We start from the raw sequence: 21493 nt of genomic DNA on the forward strand, positions 1-21493 counted from the left end.
TAGATGGACCTGCAGGGAAAAGAATCAGACAGCATGACGAATTTAAAGAGGTAACTTGGTGCAGGATTCGGTGGAGTGGCTTTATATTTTTACAGTTTCAAATGGAAGTTTTTCAAACTTCCATTTGATTTTTTAAAAACGAATATTCGTTTTTCATAGATGCTATGCATGTATACTTTTGTTTAGCCGAATTTTGACGGTGGATTTCATCAAGATTTAATTAGTTTACGCTGTACTTTGAAATTAAAAAATAGACAACATCAATTTTTTTTATTCGTCTGTCTAGCATTTTCTCTATGCATGAACTAATAATTCGTTTTCCTTTTTTTGTGGGTGCAGCAAGTCGGCTGCTGAGGCGCACCATCCCGCAGAGCGGCCACCTCATGCTGCCACGCAGACTCTGGATGCAGACAGTACCTACGCAGGTGAGTCTATAATAACTCGAGCGCAATATTTGTTGCGATTGTGTTTAAATATCAACGTTTTATTTTGGTAAACTGTTATGGAAACTATGCTTACTGGGTTTACCAAGCGTTCTTCTACCTAACACGAGAGTAAATTGCCACTAATGTTCAAATCATGTATTTTCCATTTCTCGAACTCAACCGGCGAGAATTTTCAGGCAATACACTATAAATTCGTTGTCACGTTTCAAAAATACCAGGAGGCGTAATGCTTGAAAAAATCCGCATTACCGAATTCGTTTGATTAAATTGTTTACTATATAATGCATTTCCAGTTATATATTTATTATATATAAATATAATTTATTTGAATGGCAGGGTTGTGAGGTGGTGATCCAGTTCGGCGCAGGCGCTGATGACGCCGCCGTGTCATGGCTGGCAGCGCGACTCAGGGCGCGTCTGCCGGAGCTCGTGCTCACCATCAAGACCACGTCTACCTCGTCACGGGCTATCTACCTCTGCGCCTCCGTAGACGGGTGAGTCCATGGTTGAACTATATAAGGTTGACCCACGAGAAGTTCCGTCTTTCAGTTCAGCTTTCTTGTTACGTCACGTAGATCGAGAGAAGTAAACAAACCCGTCATTCCCATGACGGATTGGTTGACTGGTTTGAACGCATTTCGGTGATTGGTTAATGCCCGTGACGTCATTGAGATCAGTTACGTCACAGGCGAGAAACAAGCTCCCTCCGCGAAAATGAACTTCTCATGGGTTAACTTATACTAGTTCAACCATGGGTTAGTCTACCGTGACTGCGGGTCAGTCTACTACCATCACAACGGAACGTTTTTATATAATTTATATCGATTGTTTCGATTTGCTCGAACGCGGTCAGACTAGAAAAGTAAGTCGGATTGGCGTCTTGAGTTGCTTAGAATTTTTTCTTCACTTCATTTTCGTAACCTCAGCTACTTAAAATACTTAATCCAGAAATATCTAAATTTTTATTATTCACAAAAAATGTTGCTATTCCTTAATTAACATTATTCCTTTGATGTTATTTTAATGATGTAAACTCCTAAACACGCTGGTGTTGTTGGACCGTCGCAGGCTGGTGAAGGGCGCCGAGGATCTTCGTCTCCTGAAGAAGACCAAAGCAGAGTACGGCAGCGGCAGGCGGGAAGTCACCAGCTCCGACCTATCTATTTTCGAGGTAAGCACTCAGAGGAGGAAGTGCAAAATTAACATTTTGCCTTTAAATTCCTATTGATATATTAAATTATATTGTGGTGAAACGTACAGCATTATATCGAGTCCTGTTGTTTGGTCGTGTGCCTATTAATTTATCGTATGCTAATATCGTCTTTTGATGCCCCAATATTTCATCAAAAACATTATTATCAGCAAAGACTTGTGCATACTTCATATAATAATATTTAATAAGACTCAAATATCCAATATTTATAATGAAGATATTAATACGATAATGCATTGATAGTTATATTGCCTTAGCTTTTTTATATATGAAAAAATGTATATATATGGTCGTAGATGACACTGGAATATGTTTGAAAAAGCAAAGTGGGCAAAAAAAGCCTGTTATGAGAAGTAAAAACGGTAAAAACCTTAGAAGTCAAAAAGTCGCTTGGCGCATGTTTGGGTTTGCTGAGTTTTTCTATGAGGTATATAGCTAGGGATCTGGTGGATTTGAGAGACTCATCTAAGTAACAAATTTTAGTTTATTTTCATGGAAAAATCAGGAATCCTTCTGTTTCCGAATTATTAACTGAATTTGGAATGACGGGTTCAAGATGATAAAAATAACAATAATGAGATTCTTAAATTGCAGAAAAAATCTATCCCAACTAATGACTGGCTAAACTGCAAGTTCTCATTTTTACCTATTATTCAAGTAAGGCATTTTGCCTAATCAAGGTAAATATATTTTTAAACCAGCAGCTCGACTAGGAATTGTCCGGGAAAGGTTATTCCTGGAGTTGAAAATCGCACTATGCCGAATCCAGTTTTTAATTTTCAAACAAACGTAATGTTAAATGTTCGGTGGTGCAGCCATAGGTCACAAATTCAACTCTTAAATAAGACCTGGAGCAAACACCCAGCCTCAACATACAATAAGTTTACTAAGCCATAGACCTATAAGTCGCAGAATAGACTGGAACACAATAATCCAGGACAGTGACACACTGCTTAAAGAGAATAACGATGTATGTCTTCAGCCTACAATTAAGCATGCTCGCTCAATAGCACGCAGTTCCGCATCCGGCTGCACCTACTCCAGCCTAACCTCATCTGGCCTAACCTATTGTGGCCTAACCTCATCTGGCCTAACCTATTCACGCTGTCCCGGCCCGCAACCTTTTTGCAACCAATGACTGGAACACAATAATCCAGGACAGTGACACACTGCTTAAAGAGAATAACGATGTATGTCTTCAGCCTATAATTAAGCATGCTCGCTCAATAGCACGCAGTTCCGCATCCGGCTGCACCTACTCCAGCCTAACCTCATCTGGCTTAACCTATTGTGGCCTAACCTCATCTGGCCTAACCTATTCACGCTGTCCCGGCCCGCAACCTTTTTGCAACCAATGACTGGCTCTATCAGCACACTCGAAACTCTTTTCTAATTTCCCGCATACAACGAGGTTAGGTTAGGCCCGCTCAGGTTTGTTTAATTAAAGTGAAGAAATGTTGCAACTTGTGTAGGTTAGGCCAGAAGAGGTTAGGCTGGGAAAGGTTTGGAAAGATGCAGTACAGTCACGATTATCCTTAGCATGGTTCAACGGTGGCTGTGGACACATGGAGCTTATGAAGCTGTTGACTTTATAGGCTTCTAAGCCCTCTAGTGTTTTTACCCACGGAAAGGAATATGAACTAAGCGTGTAGCTGGGCAAAACTGGCCTCCGGTACGCGCCCCAAATGTTAATAGCTTTTCAAGAAGACTCCAACGTATAGTTTTCATTCAATTCCATTGAAGATATTTACTTTCTTAAGTAGGTGCGCATGGCGGAGGCAAGCTTTGCAAAACTTCACAATTAGTTCATATTCATTTCCGTAAGTAAGAACACTAAGGGGGCATAAAAGCCTATGAAGTCTACTGCTTAAAACATTAGCGTCGGATGTCCACAGTCACAACTTGAGCTTGCTAAAGGTATGCATGGCTAAACCTCTTTTCGCCTAACCACTTCAGGCATAACCTATACAAGTGCAACATTTCTTCACCCAGCTAGAACAAACATGAGCGGACCCAACCGGCAGGAAGTTAGAAAGGCGGTTGGGGGCCGGGGGTTAGGCCAAAAGAGGTTAGGCCGGAGTAGGTGCAGCCGGATGCAGAACTGCATGCTTATGAGCGAACATTCTAAAGCATCGGCTGAAGACCTACGAAAATATTATCTTTAGACAGTATGTCACTGGTCTAGATTACAGAGTTCCAGCGCAGTCTGTGGCTTCTAGTTCTGTAACAGAGTAAAATTAAAGCATGGTGGTGAGGCTGGGCGTTGGCTCCAGGGCTTATTTAAGAGTTAAATTAGTGGCCTACGGCAGCGCTCCCCTTAATTATTATTTCCCGGAAAATAACGTGGATAACTCGCGAATAGCTCTAATACATTACTGCCAGACTTCAAGCAAACACAAACTTCGACAAAAATATCATAAAAATAGACGTGGTGAAAACAACTAAGCACTACGATGTATTTGACAGGATTTGATGCTAAATTAAGGTTATGCTGAATATATCCTTTTCCCGCATTTTTTCACTATTTCCTTTAACGGTTAGGCAAAATCAACTCATCAATATTTAGTTGTATTAATCATATGATCGTACCTTGAGATTCGCTCTCAGCTTCATTATTCTGCTCAGTCTTGGATAATTTGAAAGTTTGATTAAGATGGATGATCTGCAAAGTTAATTAAGAATGGAACGTTCAATCATAGAACACGTTTGAAACGCCTTCATGCACATATTAGAATGCTCCAAGCTCGAACAATTAGGTTCGGCACCTGTGAGTCCCAGTATTATGCAAAACGCCTGCATTAATTAAGCATGGCTTGCACAGACTGATTCGCGGACTCCCGATTTACCCCTCTCCCTCCTGTATCCAGAAGCAACTAAAGATAACTTGAGCGAATTTTCACGATTATTTACGTTCTCGTTAAAAATAATGGTCAACTGTTACAATCTAAGTGAACATAGTTGATAGAACTTTAAGTTTGCGTGTTTCACTAAGTTTATCTACAATTCTACATTGTTTTGCTGGACGATTATAAATCGTCCGCCAACATTTTTGGAAACTAACGAGATCAGTGGAGTGCTGTTCACTCAAGCCATCGCAGCGAGAACTCGAATACCATAGCCATCCAATCCTTCTAACAGCTCAAGTATTTTTATGGTATAAAAAGAATCGATCAATTTGTGACAAAAAAGTTTGAATCAAAAAGCCATCGCCGAAGCAAGGCCGTCCTCAATTCCCCTGCAATTTTCGATGTCTCGAGGCGTGGTATCTCGATAAGAGCAATTTGCGCCGCTCTCTCCCCGCCCTGGCGAGACACCGAGACCGTATGAATAAGTGAACGCGGTTGGCGTCTCGTTATTCAAGGACTCGATAAGTCAATTTCTTCCCCGCTGCCTTCGGCTCAAATATCCTTTTTCCACAGTGGTGAATATCGATCATCATTTTTCATTATCAGAAAATAAAGACATCAATCTTCATAGATTGAAGGCAATGGGTCTATTTCGTAAAAGCTGGTGTGTCACCGAGGATCTTCATTTCGTTTGAATAGGGAAAAATACCCAACACTAAATTTCTCAAAGGCCGAGTTCAAAAATTTGGTAGCAGGTTAAAAAAGGCTTCCTGATCATCTTGTTTAGTAATGCAGTAATTTTCTTGTAGTAGTGAAACGTGCAGTGATTTTGAAAGAAATTTTCATGCTTCGAAGCTTTATTATTATATGCTTGTACTTAGATTTCTCCCATATACCTCAAATAGATGAGCGAGATTTTTTTTTCTCTAATACGAACTGAACAAAATACGTTGACAAAATAATGAACTCTTAGGTACATCGTATCCTCAGTGCAATTTATGGCGTTGGGGCTGGATGGTGGGAGGAAAACCAAACAATCTTTAAATTTGAATGTTATACATTCATTCGTTTTTTTCTATGCCTCCCAATTTTTCGGTCAAATGCTCTTATTATAAGTGGCACCTTGCGTTTCACTTCATCATTCCACTCCTGGTCGCCGCGACAGGGTGTAGAGGATCTGGGGTCGTTCTTCACAGGGCAGGAGCGGCACACGATCGTCCAGTACTTGCTGGACTCACTGCAGTCCAGTGAGGAGGACATGGATTCAGTCGTGCCCCTCAGGGTCGGAGAAGCAATAAGTGAGGATATAAGCTTAAACAACTTTCTCGAACGTTAAAAATAATTGAAATTTTAGGAAAACTAGTCAGTGTTTTCAACGGATATGAAAAACCGGTTGTCCAGAATTTTACAGCTCTACGATTTTTCAATATTTTGCACATGGCTGGTACGCAATGATTGAAACTTGATTGATTCCAAAAAACTTGAATTTTTGGAATCATGATCTAACTTTATTTCCATTTTTCAAGTCTCCAAGTGGAAGTCAGCAGGACTGATAGACCAGGTTTTCCCTCTGCACGACCACGCCCTGCTCTCGGCCCTCCAGAACTCCTGGGTGCAGACCTTCTTCAGGTACCAGCCTTTAGGTAACGGAATATTTACTGATCCCCTAGTAACGTTATTGTGAGTTGCGTCCTGCTGTAGTTACACCTAATTAAAGTAATTCCTAAGCCTCACGCCTTGTTATTGTGAGTTTCTTCGTGCTGTGGTTTGACCATCCGCTGCTTATCGCCCTCAATAATGCATCATTATTGGTGCTGCAGTGGTACAGCAGTTCTCGACCACAATCCGTAACGGAAGATCCAATATTTGTCGAGAGGGAAATGATAAGCGTCTTCGCAACGTTTATTTGTAGCACTTGCTCATCAATAAATGCATCACTGATACCTTAACTTGACTATTTTTTTGTCTACATTTTTAATGCATGTGCGAGGCGCCTGGTAAGACGAACGGGTTTCGAACAGCTTTTGTCCTGTTCATGTTCTGGTGTTCCCACGAACGAGTATTCGACGCATGTTCGAATATTTAAAATGCTCGTATTTTGGTCGAAACCCGATTCGGTTCCCTCTCAATGTGTTTGAAAACTTAAGTACCACTGCATTTTGCGTTACAGAAACGTTTTGCTTAAAAATATGACTTGCGATAAGTGATTTCCGTTGCAGCTTAATATACACTGTATATTGCTCGCCATCATGTTCAATTATGTTGATTTTTTACTCTTCACAACGAAGAAGCCCTGCTTCTTATTGCTCACCATCTCGCCTCACTATAGTGATTGTGTTCTTCACAACAGCACAACGCACTTCTTATTGTTCTCCATCTCGCCTTATTATTGTGATTGTGTGTTCTTCACAACAACGCAATAATCGCGCTTGTTATTGCTCACCATCTTGCCTCATAAGTGAGAATTGCTTACGTTCATGAAGCTTTCCGTCCAGTTTATTTTCATTTAAATCGACTGGCTTTTTTAGCGCATTTTCTCATTTATGGAAAAAGCCCTATTGTGCTCGTCATGTCTGTCTGTCTTTCAGTCTGTCCGTCCGTCTGTCCGTGACTTTACGTTTTCGTTGACGAGAAAATGCGCTCGCTGTCACTCACTGCAGTGAGTACTGAGTAATATTTTTTTTCATGACAACGGCTTTTAGAGAGTTATATTTACGCTATGCTCTTTACTGCTTTCGAAAAATACCGTCTGTACACTACTCTATTTTTTATTCAACAAGGCATACTTAGTTATGTCATGAATAACATTGACTGAAAATTTCTGCGGACAAGAAAGACCGATGAATCTCAGCAGGCTTCTTGTAGCAGCTTGAACTTCAAAATAACATTTCAGAATGCATTTAATTTTATTTCATTCAGGCATGAGGCGCTTATCACATTGTTCCAACTAGTCTATTTGGCCTTAGACTATAATTCGTGTGATTCAAAAACTCAAGCCGCCTCCCAAAAATCTTCCGTTTTTTTCTCAAACCGCTAAAAAAAAGTCATGTATAGCTAATTTACTCAAATTGTGTTGTTGTAAATACGAACTGTAAATACTCCTTCCGATGCCAACTGTACTATATTCATTTTAAATTGAAATAGGTCTCAAGGACTAAATTTTTTTTCAAACTGTATTCAAGTTGAAGAATGCTCAGGTTTTTTAGTTATTCTCCAAATTAGAAAAGCATATCCGTCACTTGCTCGCCTGTAGATCAAATTTTCCATCCACCACTTGCCTGTTGTGCTGAGTGTGATAGTTCTACTACTTATTTTGAAGTCTAATAATAGATTTTTAATTTATACATGCAACAGAAGTATCAATTTAACTATTTGACTAGACAATGCTGTTGTGGACCACCAGGTTCGCATGAACTGTTGTAATGAATAAAAGTCTTTTCTGGTCGAGATATACTTAAAATCCAACACCACAACACAGATATAAAATTGGGCAAGGTTACGAAGTTAATCGAGACAATCTGGAACAAGACCTATACAGGCCGAATAGAGGGATCCTTACTGTCCGCTCTCTAAAATCCGAATGAATCCGTTCGTACGACACCAGTCAGCAAAGCTACGATTCTTTCTAAAACAATCTTACAACTTTTACATCCTAATTAAAATACATCTTTTTCCTATACACTATACATCAAGATATTACACATTGATCCTTAATAATTAACCTAGCCCTCTACAATGCTGTCCTGGCTTGATTTTCAAAAGCCACTTAAAACCAGCCACGTAGGAAGCAATGGAAAGAAATGGAAGTGCCCCGGTCTTCGTTTATCTCCTTTCTCTTTTGTAAAACTGCAGGACAAAATTCAGCACACCAGTACTAATGATAACACAAAGTAGGGAATAGGGGAATACCCGTGTACTATAAATGTACACGGGTATTCTACAAACAAATATCAAAGTATTACATGCTTCTCATTTCAATCAAATGTGATGGTGACAATAAAATACAAATCCCTAAGAACTTTAGTGAATAGTGTGCCTTAGTTTTCAAATTCGAAATTTATCAGGGGGAAAACTTAAGCCCACCTTATTCTGTCAAATGAAAATTAACAATGAATATACTTCACATTGGAAATCTGAAACTTAAGCCCACCTTATTCTGTCAAAGGAAAATTAACAATGAATATACAATGAATATACTTCACATTGGAAATCTGATGATTAACTTCAACCATACATGAAGGAAAAATATATGACTTAACAAATTAGCCTGTGGGGGGGTGCAGCAAGGCTCTACTCCTAGCAAAAGCAAATATAAATATTTATAAATATGATAGAATTTAGTGTCACGAATATATTGTCACCAGCCATGCGTTCAAGACTCCAACAATTAATACCTTAAATCTGACGTAAGCTTAAATGATACGTGGATCAAATTCATTAACAGAACATTACTATTAACCCTGCCGTAAGCCTAACATATACGCGCATCCAATCCATTAATAAAACAATACCATTAATCCTGCCGTAGGCTTAACTGATACGTGAATCGAATCCTGCTAAGCAAACCTCGTTAACGCAATGAAGGCCTCCCAATGCCAGTCTGATGGCCCATCTGTTCAGTGATAGGATCAATTTAAATTAATTGAATTCAGATCTGTCTACACGAAGTAAGTGTCTCATTTTCATTCCTGTTGAGAGACTAAATTTCTAGAGCCAATTTGGCTGTCGCTCACATTGCTGAAGAAATCAATTTAATTTATATGTTTTCAATCGTTTATCTATATTAAATATATATTATAAAATATAAATATATGTATATATATATTTATTATCTCTATAATATTATTATCTAGGTTTTATACCAATGAGGTCTCAGTTACATTGGCTATCGTCGATTAATCAAATGATTTTTGCTTCTTTAATAATTTGAGAAGATAATAATCTCAATTAATTTCTAAGGTATCCATCCTCTACCTTTCTTGAAAATTTTTTGGGAAATATTCCATGATAATTATGTAATTGCCTTTGAAATAATAATCCTTCGTTAATATATTGGGATGGACATTCATTTCAATTTCAGACGCAATTCGAGATTATTTCGGCGACAAGATCGGCGTATACTTCGCATGGCTCGGCTTCTACACGGCATCTCTGGTTTTCCCGGCAGTTGTGGGCGTCATATTTTGGGTGAGTGAAGAACAACTTTGTTACGTACGGTTGTCCAATTGGTGCAGAAGAAATTGTTTTCAGTGCGCCATTTTATCAATCACTGAAAAACTGTTCCAATACACTTCAGTTCAATACACTGTTATACACTACCCTTCAAATGTTGGGGTCATCCAAACAATTTTGTGTTTTCCATGAAATGTCACACTTATTCACCACCTACCGTTAATTTTGAACGATAGTTAACATACTACAAAGTATCAGGATTATTCACATTATTGGAAAATTGTTAGAGCAGGGCGAAAAAATTAATAATTTAGCGCTGCGCATTATGATAAGGGCTTTTTATGTAAAGATAACCTTTCGAACCCGATGAAACTAAAAATAGTGTAAAAAAACGATAAAATTAAGTTAATTTCTCATGGCCAGATGATATCAAATGAAAACTTATAACGGATCTTTTATAACTTGCTCGCTGAGCAGGACACGACTAAGAACCTTTTCCAAGTAAAGAGACTGTCAGGTTAATTACCGCTGGAAATACCCTAATCTATCTTGTTCAGCTCTTTCTCAACAAGACGAAGATACGATTGGAATCTATCACAAATCTAATTGAGAAGTCATTATGTATATTTTCAAAATCACTCTTTTTATCAAATTTTCTCATTGATGAAAAAAATGCACTATTGTGCTCGCCATGTCCGTCTGTCCATCCGTCTGTCTGTCCGTCCGTGACTTCAGGTTTTCGTCGACGAGAAAATGCGCTCTCTGTCACTCATGCACTGCAGTGGGTACTGAGTTATATTTTTTAATAACATAATGTCACCTCGCGGGTGTCGTGAGTAGCGAACTTTACACTGCAAATATCTGCACGACACAAGCGACCCGTAAAGCTGTGCTGCTCACGCGCTGCGCCAGACCTCGCGACCTCCTCGTTTTTATTTCATTTTATTAGCATGACTGTTAGGCCAAATTAACTATGTTTAAAATTGGCAGTGGACATTTTTTAGAACGAATCTTCACCTATTGTTTGTTGTTCGTTCTTTCTATGCATAAACGAGTACATATTTCGTTTCCATTTCTTAAATAGCATAGGTAATTACTGAAGACCTACGCAAGATTTTTCGCACAAGCACTTACTGAAGACCTACACAACTCATTTGTACTATTTCCATGAACATGACCATCTTCGATATTATTTGCAAACTATCTTTTCTCGTCTCTTTATGTTATGTGGGATTGGCCTGTCGACCTCTAAACAAATTCTGTAAATTAGCTGCTATTATTCTTCAAAAATGCTCCGTTGGCTCGCAATTTAATAATGATTTTCACAAAATCATTTCTCCAACAATACGCCCTAGCCGAATTTCATACCACGACGATAATTCATTAAGTGGCATGTTTGGGTGCTGAACCACGACGCTAATTCTACACGTGGCATGTTTCAAGGTGTTTGGGTGCTGAACCACAACGCTAATTCTACACGTGGTGTGTTTGGGTGCTGAACCACGATGTTATTCTTACACGTAGAGTGTTTGGGTGCTGAACCACGACACTAATTCTACGCGTTGTGCGTTTGGGTATTGAACCGCAACGATAATTCTACACGTTGTGTGTTTGGGTGTTGAACCGCAACGCTAATTCTACACGTGGTGTGTCTTGCAGTTGAACTTCTGGGGCTCAGACCAGGCGGTGGAAGACAAAGCGTTCGTGGCGCTGGCGTTGCTGAACGTCGTGTGGGGGACGGTGTGGCTCGAGGCTTGGAAGCGCCGTAACGCTGAGCTCGTCCACGACTGGGGGCTGCCCGCTGACCTCCACGACCTGCTGCAAGAACCCAGACCACAGTTCAAGGTCTCATTACCTCAATAGTTATTTTAGTCACTATAAACTTGCTTGAGTTTGAGTTCTACGTTCAAGGTCAGAAACAAATCAAATTATGTATAAATAATATGATAGCCTAGTTCATTTTTCTTTAATTCAGCCTCTATCCATTAAATTGAATTCAATTATTTCCCTCTAAATCAGTTTGCGTTAACAATCATCGGCAGGTTTAGGAGACAGTTTCACTGATGAACACTGGTAGATTACATCGACAGGTTTGGGGGATCTACCACTATTCAACTTAAGGTCTTGTACACTTTTAGGTCATCACTTAAAATTCTAAGGTTCGCTGAGATCGTTCATATTTTTTGGTCGTTGCTAAATTATAAACTTATGGAAGTTTTTTGTCAGTTTCAACGACAAAATCATTTTATTATTGAACTGAGAGATGAGAGTGCAATGGATACTGTAGTTGATACCGCTTATTCAAAGAGTAGTAAGAGTAAAACATGGACCACTTCAATCGTCAAGTTGGCGGACAGAAGTGACAAACAGTGCATCACAATTTGAACTAAGTCTGACTCATTCGTGAATGGGGAAGATAAACCCTCTTTGGTTGTTGAAAATAGAGGTGGAAGCTGTGCACTCACGGCTGCTGCTGTATCAGAGCCGCCTCTGTTTCCTAACTTGCCATTAAATTGTAAGCTCAAAGCCGTCAAATCTCGACTTTTTAGCAAGGACAACCAGGAATTCATTACCGAGCACGTGTCCGTCCTGCTCAAAGAAGGCATCATGGAGACCGGCACCTTTCCATGGAGGGCGCAGATCGTTAACGCTAGAGACCCTGTGAACCGACATAAGAAGCAAAAGTTGGTGGACTATTCTCATACCATCAACCAATATACTGAACTAGATACCTATCCGTTCCTTCGAATCGATGATATGGTAAACAAGATTGTTCGTTGCAAAACATTTTTCAACATTTGATCTCGAGAGAGGGTATCATCAGGTAAAGATCCGCGATGAAGACAAGAAATAAACCTTTACCAATATACCAGGATTCCTTTTGGTATCACAAATGGCGTGGCAGTGTTTCAGCGTGCAATGGACAAGATGATCGTAGAGGAAAACCTGAAGTGCACCTTCCCCTATCTTAACAACATTACTGTGGCCCAAAGAATTCAAGAAAAACATGTTTTTAATCTTGAACGATTGATGCAAGGGGTCAAGTGTCAAAATTTGTCCTTGAACCAGTCGAAAACTGTAAAATCGGTGCCCAACATCAATATTCTTGGATATTGCGTTGAAAACGGGGTCATTAAACCGAACTCTGCAAGACTTCGTCCTCTTCAATAACTGCCACCTCCAACAAACAAGTCTTCCTTGTAGTGAGCCCTGGGTATGTTTGCATTCTATACAAAGGTAATCGAGATTTTCTCTGGCAAGATTCATCCGTTGTTTAACACTAAATCCTATCCACTCTTGAAGCGCCTTGTTCGGCTTTTAAAAATCCGAAGGCACCTCTGGCCATAGCACCTCTAAGGTCAAATGACGAAGAATTGCCGTTTGTTGAGGAATGCGAGAATCTGATTTTGTAGTGTCAGCAGATCTGAACCAGGGCGGACGCCCAGTATAGCCTTCATGTCACGAACCTTACATGGAAGTGAATTAAATTATCCAGCAGTGGAGATGGAAGCAATGTCCAATCGTGGAAGCTGTGCGTAAATGGAACCATCTTCGGGCAAGAAGCCTTTTCACATTGATCACGGATCAACGTTTCTTTGATTTTATGCTAGGCAGAAGGAGAAGACGAATATAAAGAACAATCAGTGGAGATTGGAGATTGGATCTCCACAGATACATATGTGGAGATTGGAACTAGCATCGTTTAGCTCCTCTAGAAAATATCATCCAAGGATCATTACATAACTGTAGATGTGCTGACAAGAGCCGAACCAATTCCAATAATAGTCATTGGTTCTGTGCAAAGTAATTTACTGGCATACATTATAGTACGGAATACTATGTACATGTGGGCCCTACAACAAAAATTCCACGACAGTACACTCAGAAAAATGACTGGAAAAATTATCCAAATAGGACACACCTATAGCACTGATACGCCCTTTGATCATGAATAACCACACAAAGGCGATAAATGCATCCCTATATGGACAGTCCCATTAATTTTTCTGACTGTACCCTCGCATCTCTCACCGCGCAGGGAGAGATGAGGCCGAGCCCCGTGACGGGCAGACTGGAGCCTTGGTTCCCGACGTGGCGACGTAACGTCTTCCGTTATTGTGTCACGTTACCGCTCGTCATTTGTTGCTTGCTCATCGTCTTTGTCGTCATGTTGCTCATTCTTAAGACGCAGGTATATACAATAAGGCATATATGAAACCTAATCCAAATAAGATATTTATATTATTATTTGAGCTCCATTTCAATTATTCGAACTTTTTGATTGGGATTCTATAGTAGTTTTCTTCAAACTGAAGTGGATTTTTAAAGTAAAAATTGCTCTTTAAAATGATCCCAAGATCATTGCTAGTAAATCTAAACAAATTCTTTGAAACATTGAAGTCCTTTTTGAGAAAATTTATATTACGCATCACAGGCATTGATTACAGGCCAGGTTCGTTCACTTTATTATAATGATTTTAACTTTATTTTTATTTATTTAGAGTATTATTCTTACTACACAAATTTCTTTTGAGTCCTTCATGTATTTCCTTGCCCCCAGGACTACGTGGATGACGTGATCGAGAGCCGCGGCTGGCCTGGGCTGCTGGGCTGGGGTCCCAAGCTGCTCATGGCGGTCGCCATCTCCTTCTTTGATGAGTTCAACACGCGCGTGGCTGTGTGGCTCAACGATCACGGTCATTAAAAACATATATTAGTGTATGAAAGTATACATTTTTGACTTTCATGACTTAATTCAATAATATTTTAGGTGAAAAAAATGCAGCCCTATCAACGATCACGGTCATTAAGAACATAGATTAGTGCATGAAATTATAAATTTTTGTAGGTTATATGGCTTAGTTCAATATTGTTTTGGTTAAAGAAACTGCCGCCCTGTTGGCTTTAATTTAATACGCATGGGAAATAAATCAATTATATCTACGTTTGAACTTCATTCGCAATATTCTGTAATGAGTGAAAAGCAAACTAATAAATTTAAACTTTCGTCATTGCAGAGAACTACCGTGCCAACGAAACGTATCACAATCATCTCATCGCCAAGCTTGCATTGGTTAGTAACATCATCATCAACACTTTATATAAATTTTATGAAATAGTTTCCGCAACTAAGTGCTACCTGCTTTAGTTTTAACATAAAATCTTTTGATTACTAGCTGATTTGCCTGAATATCCGGATTTTTTTCACTCTAACTGATAATTTTCAAGAGATCTAATGTTATCTAATTTTTTGTTATCTAATTCTAATTTTTTGTTGTTATCTAATCTAATTTTTTTTAATGTTATCTAATTTAATTTTTTTTAAATCTAATGTTCGTAACTCCAATCATATAATCAGTTATAATATTTTAATTTATCACTATTCATGCAAATAACTCATGAAAGTTATATTGTAAATAAAACTAATCTAATGACTTTTAAATGATTTCAGTTTCGATTCGTGAACTCGTTCCTGGCTCTCTTCTACATCGCCTTTTACCTCAAAGACATGGAAAGGCTAAAAGAAGTGAGTATTCAAATCATAAAAATCACACAAATTTCTCATATACTTAACTCCTGTAAACTTTGGTATGGCAAATGAGAGAGGTCCGACGAGGAAATAATTCCATTAATGTTGATGAGTTAATTAAACATTGGCAGTAATTACCGTAGACTTTCTGAATATTCAGACAAAATAATGTGAAGGAAGTAGAAAAATTTTGCACCAAATTGTAATTCAATGAGTTTGACAATTTCCCGAAAATAACGCTCGCAAAAGCCGATTCAGCGCAGAAAATTTTAAGATTTGACTCTGCCTCAAGTTAAGTAATAGGTTTGTTAAGTAAGTAGGGACATGGTGTAAAGAGGGCGAATCAAATGCGCTTAATGTGGTACGCATTTAACACGTACTTTTTACCTGCCCAGTAAGCAATTCTGTAGTAAATCCGTAGAAATTATTCATAGATGCGCTTGGACAATTAAGAATTTGAGGTAAATATGCACTCAAAGAAGTGAATGTGATTCTGTACAAATGGCGATGCTCATATTTCTTTATATGGGTCAGCCTGACCCTGTTTCGGGTGGCTAAATGTGCGTATCAGTGCTACGCGCAAAAAGTGTGTCACTATTTGCACAATATGACGTGTTCCTTTTTCACTATTTACGTAATATGACGTATGCCTTTTGTCACCATTTGCACAATATGACGTATGCCTTTTATCACTATTTGCACAATATGACACCTTCCTTTTGTCACTATTTGCACAATATGACGTATGCCTGACGTATGCCTTTTGTCAGTATTCAACCAAAATGACGTGTGGTGTTGCAGCAACTGGCGGCGCTGCTGCTGGTGCGCCAGATCGTGGGCAACATCAAGGAGTCTTGCGTGCCATACTTCATGGAGCAGCTGCGGCTTGCCAAGCTCAGCTTTGATCTCTTCGGCGCCTTGTCACCGTCCCAGGAAACTGCCAAGACTTGGCCTGTCAACTCGCCCCAGCAGCAGGAAGAATCGGCGCACGAATCACCGGAGAATTCTGTTGTGAGGCATCCCTGTTTTGTAAAACTTAGACATGAAATATTTGAATTGCTCAAAGACAACTTTGAAAATTTCCCAACAGGCCAGTCAAATAAATAAATTATATAGTCATAATCAAGTTAATAAGTATGTGCGGCTTCATGGAAAAATTTCTTCTTAATGCTGATTTTATCTCACAGTCCGTGAACGAAAACTGTGAAGTTCGGCGCCGTGTGGTCAGAGACACCTCCTGTCCTGAGGACAACAACACCTCGACAACCTCCTCGTCCGCCGTCCCGGCGTCAACTGATCAGAACAAGTCAGGTGACGACGGCGCGACTGAGCTGCAGCGGACAACCAGCAGGTCAAGGATCGTCAGCCAAGCTGATGTCGAAAGTGACATGAAGCCCGTGAGATTATGGATAAGCGTAAAAATATTAGTGAATAATTTATTCTTACGGTTGAACTTATAAATAGGCTTTGCCCAATCAAATTTTTTAGATCAACTATCATTATATATTAATGCATGGTAGGGCTTTTAATCAGTAATAAAGCTGATATTTAAAATAAAAAACGAACCGTGCAACTATCTTAGTACGTACTCTGAACTCATAGTACGACCGTGAACCATTGCAGCTCATGAGATATTTGATTGCCTCCTATACGTCTGCAGTATGACGGGACGTTCGAAGACTACCTGGAGATGCTCATCCAGTTCGGCTACGTCATGTTGTTCTCGTCCGCCTTCCCGCTGGCCGCCATTTGTGCCTTCCTCAACAACCTCATCGAGATTCGTTCGGACGCCTTCAAGCTTTGCTGCGTCTTCCAGAGACCATTTCCTCAGCGGGTCTCCAGCATCGGCGTGTGGCAGGCATGTGATGCGTCCGTAAGGTCACATCAATGCGACATCATTTCCTGCAGCCTTTTTATTTCACTCTTTCGTCGTATCTCACGAACAAAATTTGTAGTTTTTTTAAGTTCACCCTAAATATGTAGCCGTAAACGTGTGAAGGCAAATTTCAATAACAGTTAGCCTCATACCTGCTCATCATCGTGCTCGAGGTGAGCAAACTCCTGCTCATCATCGTGCTCGAGGTGAGCAAACTCCTGCTCATCATCGTGCTCGAGGTGAGCACACTTCTGCTCATAATCGTGCTCGAGGTGAGCAAACTCCTGCTCATCATCGTGCTCGAGGTGAACAAACTCCTGCTCTTGCCAGCGTACTCTCATACGAACACTGTCGGCCCAGGTGTTTTTTACCCGAAATTGACCAATTAGCTTTCCAATTTGTTGGATGTTTCACATCTCGTTTGGTTTACAACATTCAAAGCAAACGACAATCGGAAACTGACTTTTTGGTCTGCATAGCGTACTATGGAAAGCAAATTATCACATGACATGCACGACTTATTTCTGTTCAACTGTGCGAGCATTCGGAGTAAAGAGCTCACATTAAATATTATTTTTAAGGCCCATAAATTTTTCCAATTTTTTTATGTCTAAGGTATTAAGCAATCATCAAATACCTGTATCAGAGAAACTGACTGAGATTTAATAATCTATTACCTTCCTATTACCTTTTATTATAATTAAATTAATATATTACCTTCCTATTACCTTTTATTATTATTACAGTAATATATTACCTTCCAAAAGCACGCAATGATCGCCCTGAAGTACGCCATCAGCTACGCCATCCCTGATGTCCCTGAGTGGGTCGTGGAGGAGGAGGCCAAGGTGGAGTTCAGGAGGCGGGAGGCCCTCAGGAGGCTCTCTTCTTCCCCACCCACCGCCGACACCTCAACCCCACCCTCACCCAGGTGAGTAAACCCCACCCTCACCCTGGTGAGTAAACCTCACCCTCACCCTGGTGAGTAAACCTCCCCCTCACCCTGGTGAGTAAACCTCACCCTCACCCTGGTGAGTAAACCTCACCCTCACCCTGGTGAGTAAACCTTACACCCACCCTAGTGAGTAAACCCCCACCCTCACCCTAGTGAGTAAACCCCACCATCACCCAGGTGAGTAAACCTCACCATCACCCTGGTGAGTAAACCTCACCATCACCCTGGTGAGTAAACCTCACCCTCACCCTGGTGAGTGAATGAATCGTCTTGGAGGAAGAAACTATAACTCTCATGTTAATAGTCTTACGCTTTACTGCTTAGATAAGATTCTTTTAAAATCGTGCAATTAAAATGTAAACATTAGTTAGATTGATGTTTCTTTATAGAGATGATTGATTTAGAGATGTTGCATGAAATTTTGTTGAGTATTTTATTGCTGTGTTTAGTCGTGACTCCTACCTCGTTTTTATTAGGGTGTCATTACATCCGAAAATCTCAATTGGTGCTGACTTGATGAATTGGTCAAAAATGTATTTCAAATGTTTCACATTTTTGCTTTTTATTTGTTGATAATTGTATTCAGCTTGTAAGTTTTTGCATAAAAATGTGCATGTTTCACATTCTACGTTCACCTGTTACATTCCAAAAGATATTGATCCCTGTACCTGCACTTTTGATAGAGAATTAGTTCCTGATTGGTCCAGCTTCTTTAAGAAAAACATTTGTTAAATGTTTAAGCATATTTTTGAGCACTTCTGATAGATCAATCAGTCGCAAAATCTCATCACAACATTTGATAAATTGCGCTCTGAACAACCGTGTCCATGTCTAGTTCACATGAACAATAAATTTTTAGTTTACCATTTGACCAATAGTGTCTGTATGTTGTCCCACTTCGAATTAATCGCAATAATTTTATTATATATCTAATAAGTTTTTGGCTCAGCATAGCAGTAGCTATGTTTATTATGTTTTTGTCTGCATGGAGCATGAGTATATCAGCATGACCATCGTCCGCTCATGCCACTTTTATGTTCGCTTTTGTGCCACCTCGTAGGGTGCTGACCATCAGCGGCCGTCGGATGTCCTCCTAGTCATTCCAGTTTCTTATGTTGTGCACGGTAAGGCTTTTGCTTACAAAGAAAATTAAATTTCAAATTCAGCAAATATTTATGTTTTATCTTTGGTACAGTCCTTGAATAAGTCCTTTATCTAACAAATAAGTTTCTTTTATATTAGAATGATGCATGAGAAGAAAAATTTGTTTCCTTCTCACGATTTTTGATCTCAACCTAGGTGTGAATTTAAATTTTAATAATTACGTCTAAACTAAATTTAATGTATCACAGAAGAGTCTTCACGAATTTTAGTTTTTGAAACTTTGTTTTCTTTCCCATAGAAAGCTCTGCTATATTTTCTGCCACTGTGTAAAGCATGCAGCTTCACGGCGGCCGAAAAAAGGCACAATGCAATTTTGTTGCTTGGTATAAATAAATATACATTATACCTAAATGAATGAATTTAGCGCTTGAGATTTTTTAATAGTAATATTATTACATATCAACTACATTCAGCGTTCGTCTTTCAATCCCCCCAAAATATTAGGTTTGCAAAATGACCCGTAACTTTTGAGTGGATTATTTCATTCAATATGAAGTGACATTCATATTTATTCAAAATTTGCCAAATCATTATTCTAAAAATTTTCTTAAATTACACTGAAGTTATTGTCATATTATCATCTGTTTTTTTACCAGATTGAACACTGAAAAAACTGAGAAGGTCGTCAAAAACAACGGTTCTGTGAGAGCCAAGGAAATAACGGATAACTCTACCCCTGCAAGATCTGTTCGTCCTCGGGATGAAGATCTGCTCAAGAAATTCGCCATCCCAGAGTTTTCGTTACTGAAGCGACAACATACCACGGATGCACTTTATTACCGAAAAATTTCATCCCAAGAGCTTCCAATTCTTAAAAAGCTTCCAACGACTCCAGAAGCTCTCCCAGTGAGCAGTCGCAGACCCCCGCCCACATCTGAGTCTGTTTCAAACTTCAAAAAACTCCCTATGTCGCCTGAGAAAATTACGCTAAAGAAAATTCAAACCCATGAACATCAGACATCAAGGAAGTTACCAGAACTTCATTCCGAAATGAAAGTTTTATTAGAGGGAATTGCAGATATTCCATCTTTTGGAGGCGGCGAAACGAAAAGTGGTCATACGTCCGGGACTAGTAGAGGATGTGCGGCTTCCATCACAAAATCTGAGAGTAAACATGGTATGCATTCCGACAAAGTTCCAGCAGATACAACTCATAATTATTCGGAAGCACATTCTCAGTTCACCCCCGCGAATATCGAAAAGAAAAAACGCCAATTCAGCTTCACGTCAGACGACAGAGAAGTACATAAAGCCGTTCAAGAAGCATCAGCAGGGTTTTCAAGTCCACGTTCAGTGAGCTCGACGGTAGGTAGCCCAAGTTTCTCAGGATCACGGCACGTCGCTCATCAGTCGCACCCACAGCTGTACCATCACAGCGACAAACATGCACACGATAATGCGGATACACCTCCACTCCAGACGATGACTCCAAAGAGGAACTTTCCCAGTATCGAGTTTCTGCATCACGAACAGTCTCACCCTCAGGCTCAAGAGAACAGTCCATTATCACCCCAGCTTGATCCAACTTCGCCCAAAATTGACCCACACAAAAGAAAACCGCCCAGTAAGTTTCTGAAACGAGCTCAAAGTTTTTCACAATTTTTAAAGAAGAAACCTAATGTTTCAGAAAAAAGGAAAAAGTCTGGCGACGTATCTCGGGATGATCATTATCTTCCAGTTAGTCAAGAGCAGCTGGAAGAGCCGCAGGGGGAAATGATGCTAGTGCCCGTCGAAAAATTGGTGTCTATTGCGGATCTCACGGATGACAGCAGAGAGTTTTATCCAAATTAGCTATCTCCACGCATGCATACAGCTTTAATTCTTTTAATAAAAATGTCTCGAAAATATTCCTTATCAAATAGCTTAACCGCTTTACCTGTCCATAAATTTTAGAAATTATCACAAAGATATTATTTCTCAAATTGAACTGCCTTAATAAATTATTAGCTTTTAATTTAGATATTTTAAAACATACGTGTAGATTTCGAATAATTGAACGCTCATATATCCAGCACGTTTCTCATTGGCGTTGTTTAAAAGAATAAACTGATAGTTCTATGCTTTCATGCCTAGTGCGTTAGATTCTTTTGACCAAAGGAACACACATTGCTTGGCTAATAAAATTTGTGCCACGAAGTTTCTGAAACATTGGCTTATGTAATGTGTATTCATGTTAGCGTTAGGCCCACGTCATGCAGTTACTTGGCGCTGTAAATAAAGCTAAAGACGCGAGCCTTTCTCAGTTGACATGCCATGAAACAGATGGCTCGAAAAATAAACATAGTATTCCA

The 21493-nt window shown here is 39.5% G+C and overlaps 1 protein-coding gene across 1 annotated transcript; it reads left to right on the forward strand.

Annotated features, from left to right (window-relative positions):
* Nucleotides 1-339: 339 nt before the first annotated feature.
* Nucleotides 340-21131, forward strand: LOC108664632 (anoctamin-8; the record flags this gene model as incomplete). Its single annotated transcript, XM_018151256.2, has 18 exons — nt 340-425; nt 783-940; nt 1515-1617; nt 5671-5803; nt 6032-6148; nt 9586-9692; nt 11337-11522; nt 12198-12361; nt 13671-13869; nt 14239-14374; nt 14696-14751; nt 15130-15204; nt 16009-16218; nt 16395-16604; nt 16868-17065; nt 17224-17388; nt 17851-18014; nt 19799-21131. Coding segments are annotated over 18 exons (3662 nt in total), but the record flags the coding sequence as incomplete, so codon positions are not given.
* Between the last annotated feature and the right edge of the window lie 362 nt (nt 21132-21493).

This window comes from Hyalella azteca, unplaced genomic scaffold, assembly GCF_000764305.2.
Source record: "Hyalella azteca isolate HAZT.00-mixed unplaced genomic scaffold, Hazt_2.0.2 contig10575, whole genome shotgun sequence".
Lineage (NCBI taxonomy): Eukaryota > Metazoa > Arthropoda > Malacostraca > Amphipoda > Hyalellidae > Hyalella > Hyalella azteca.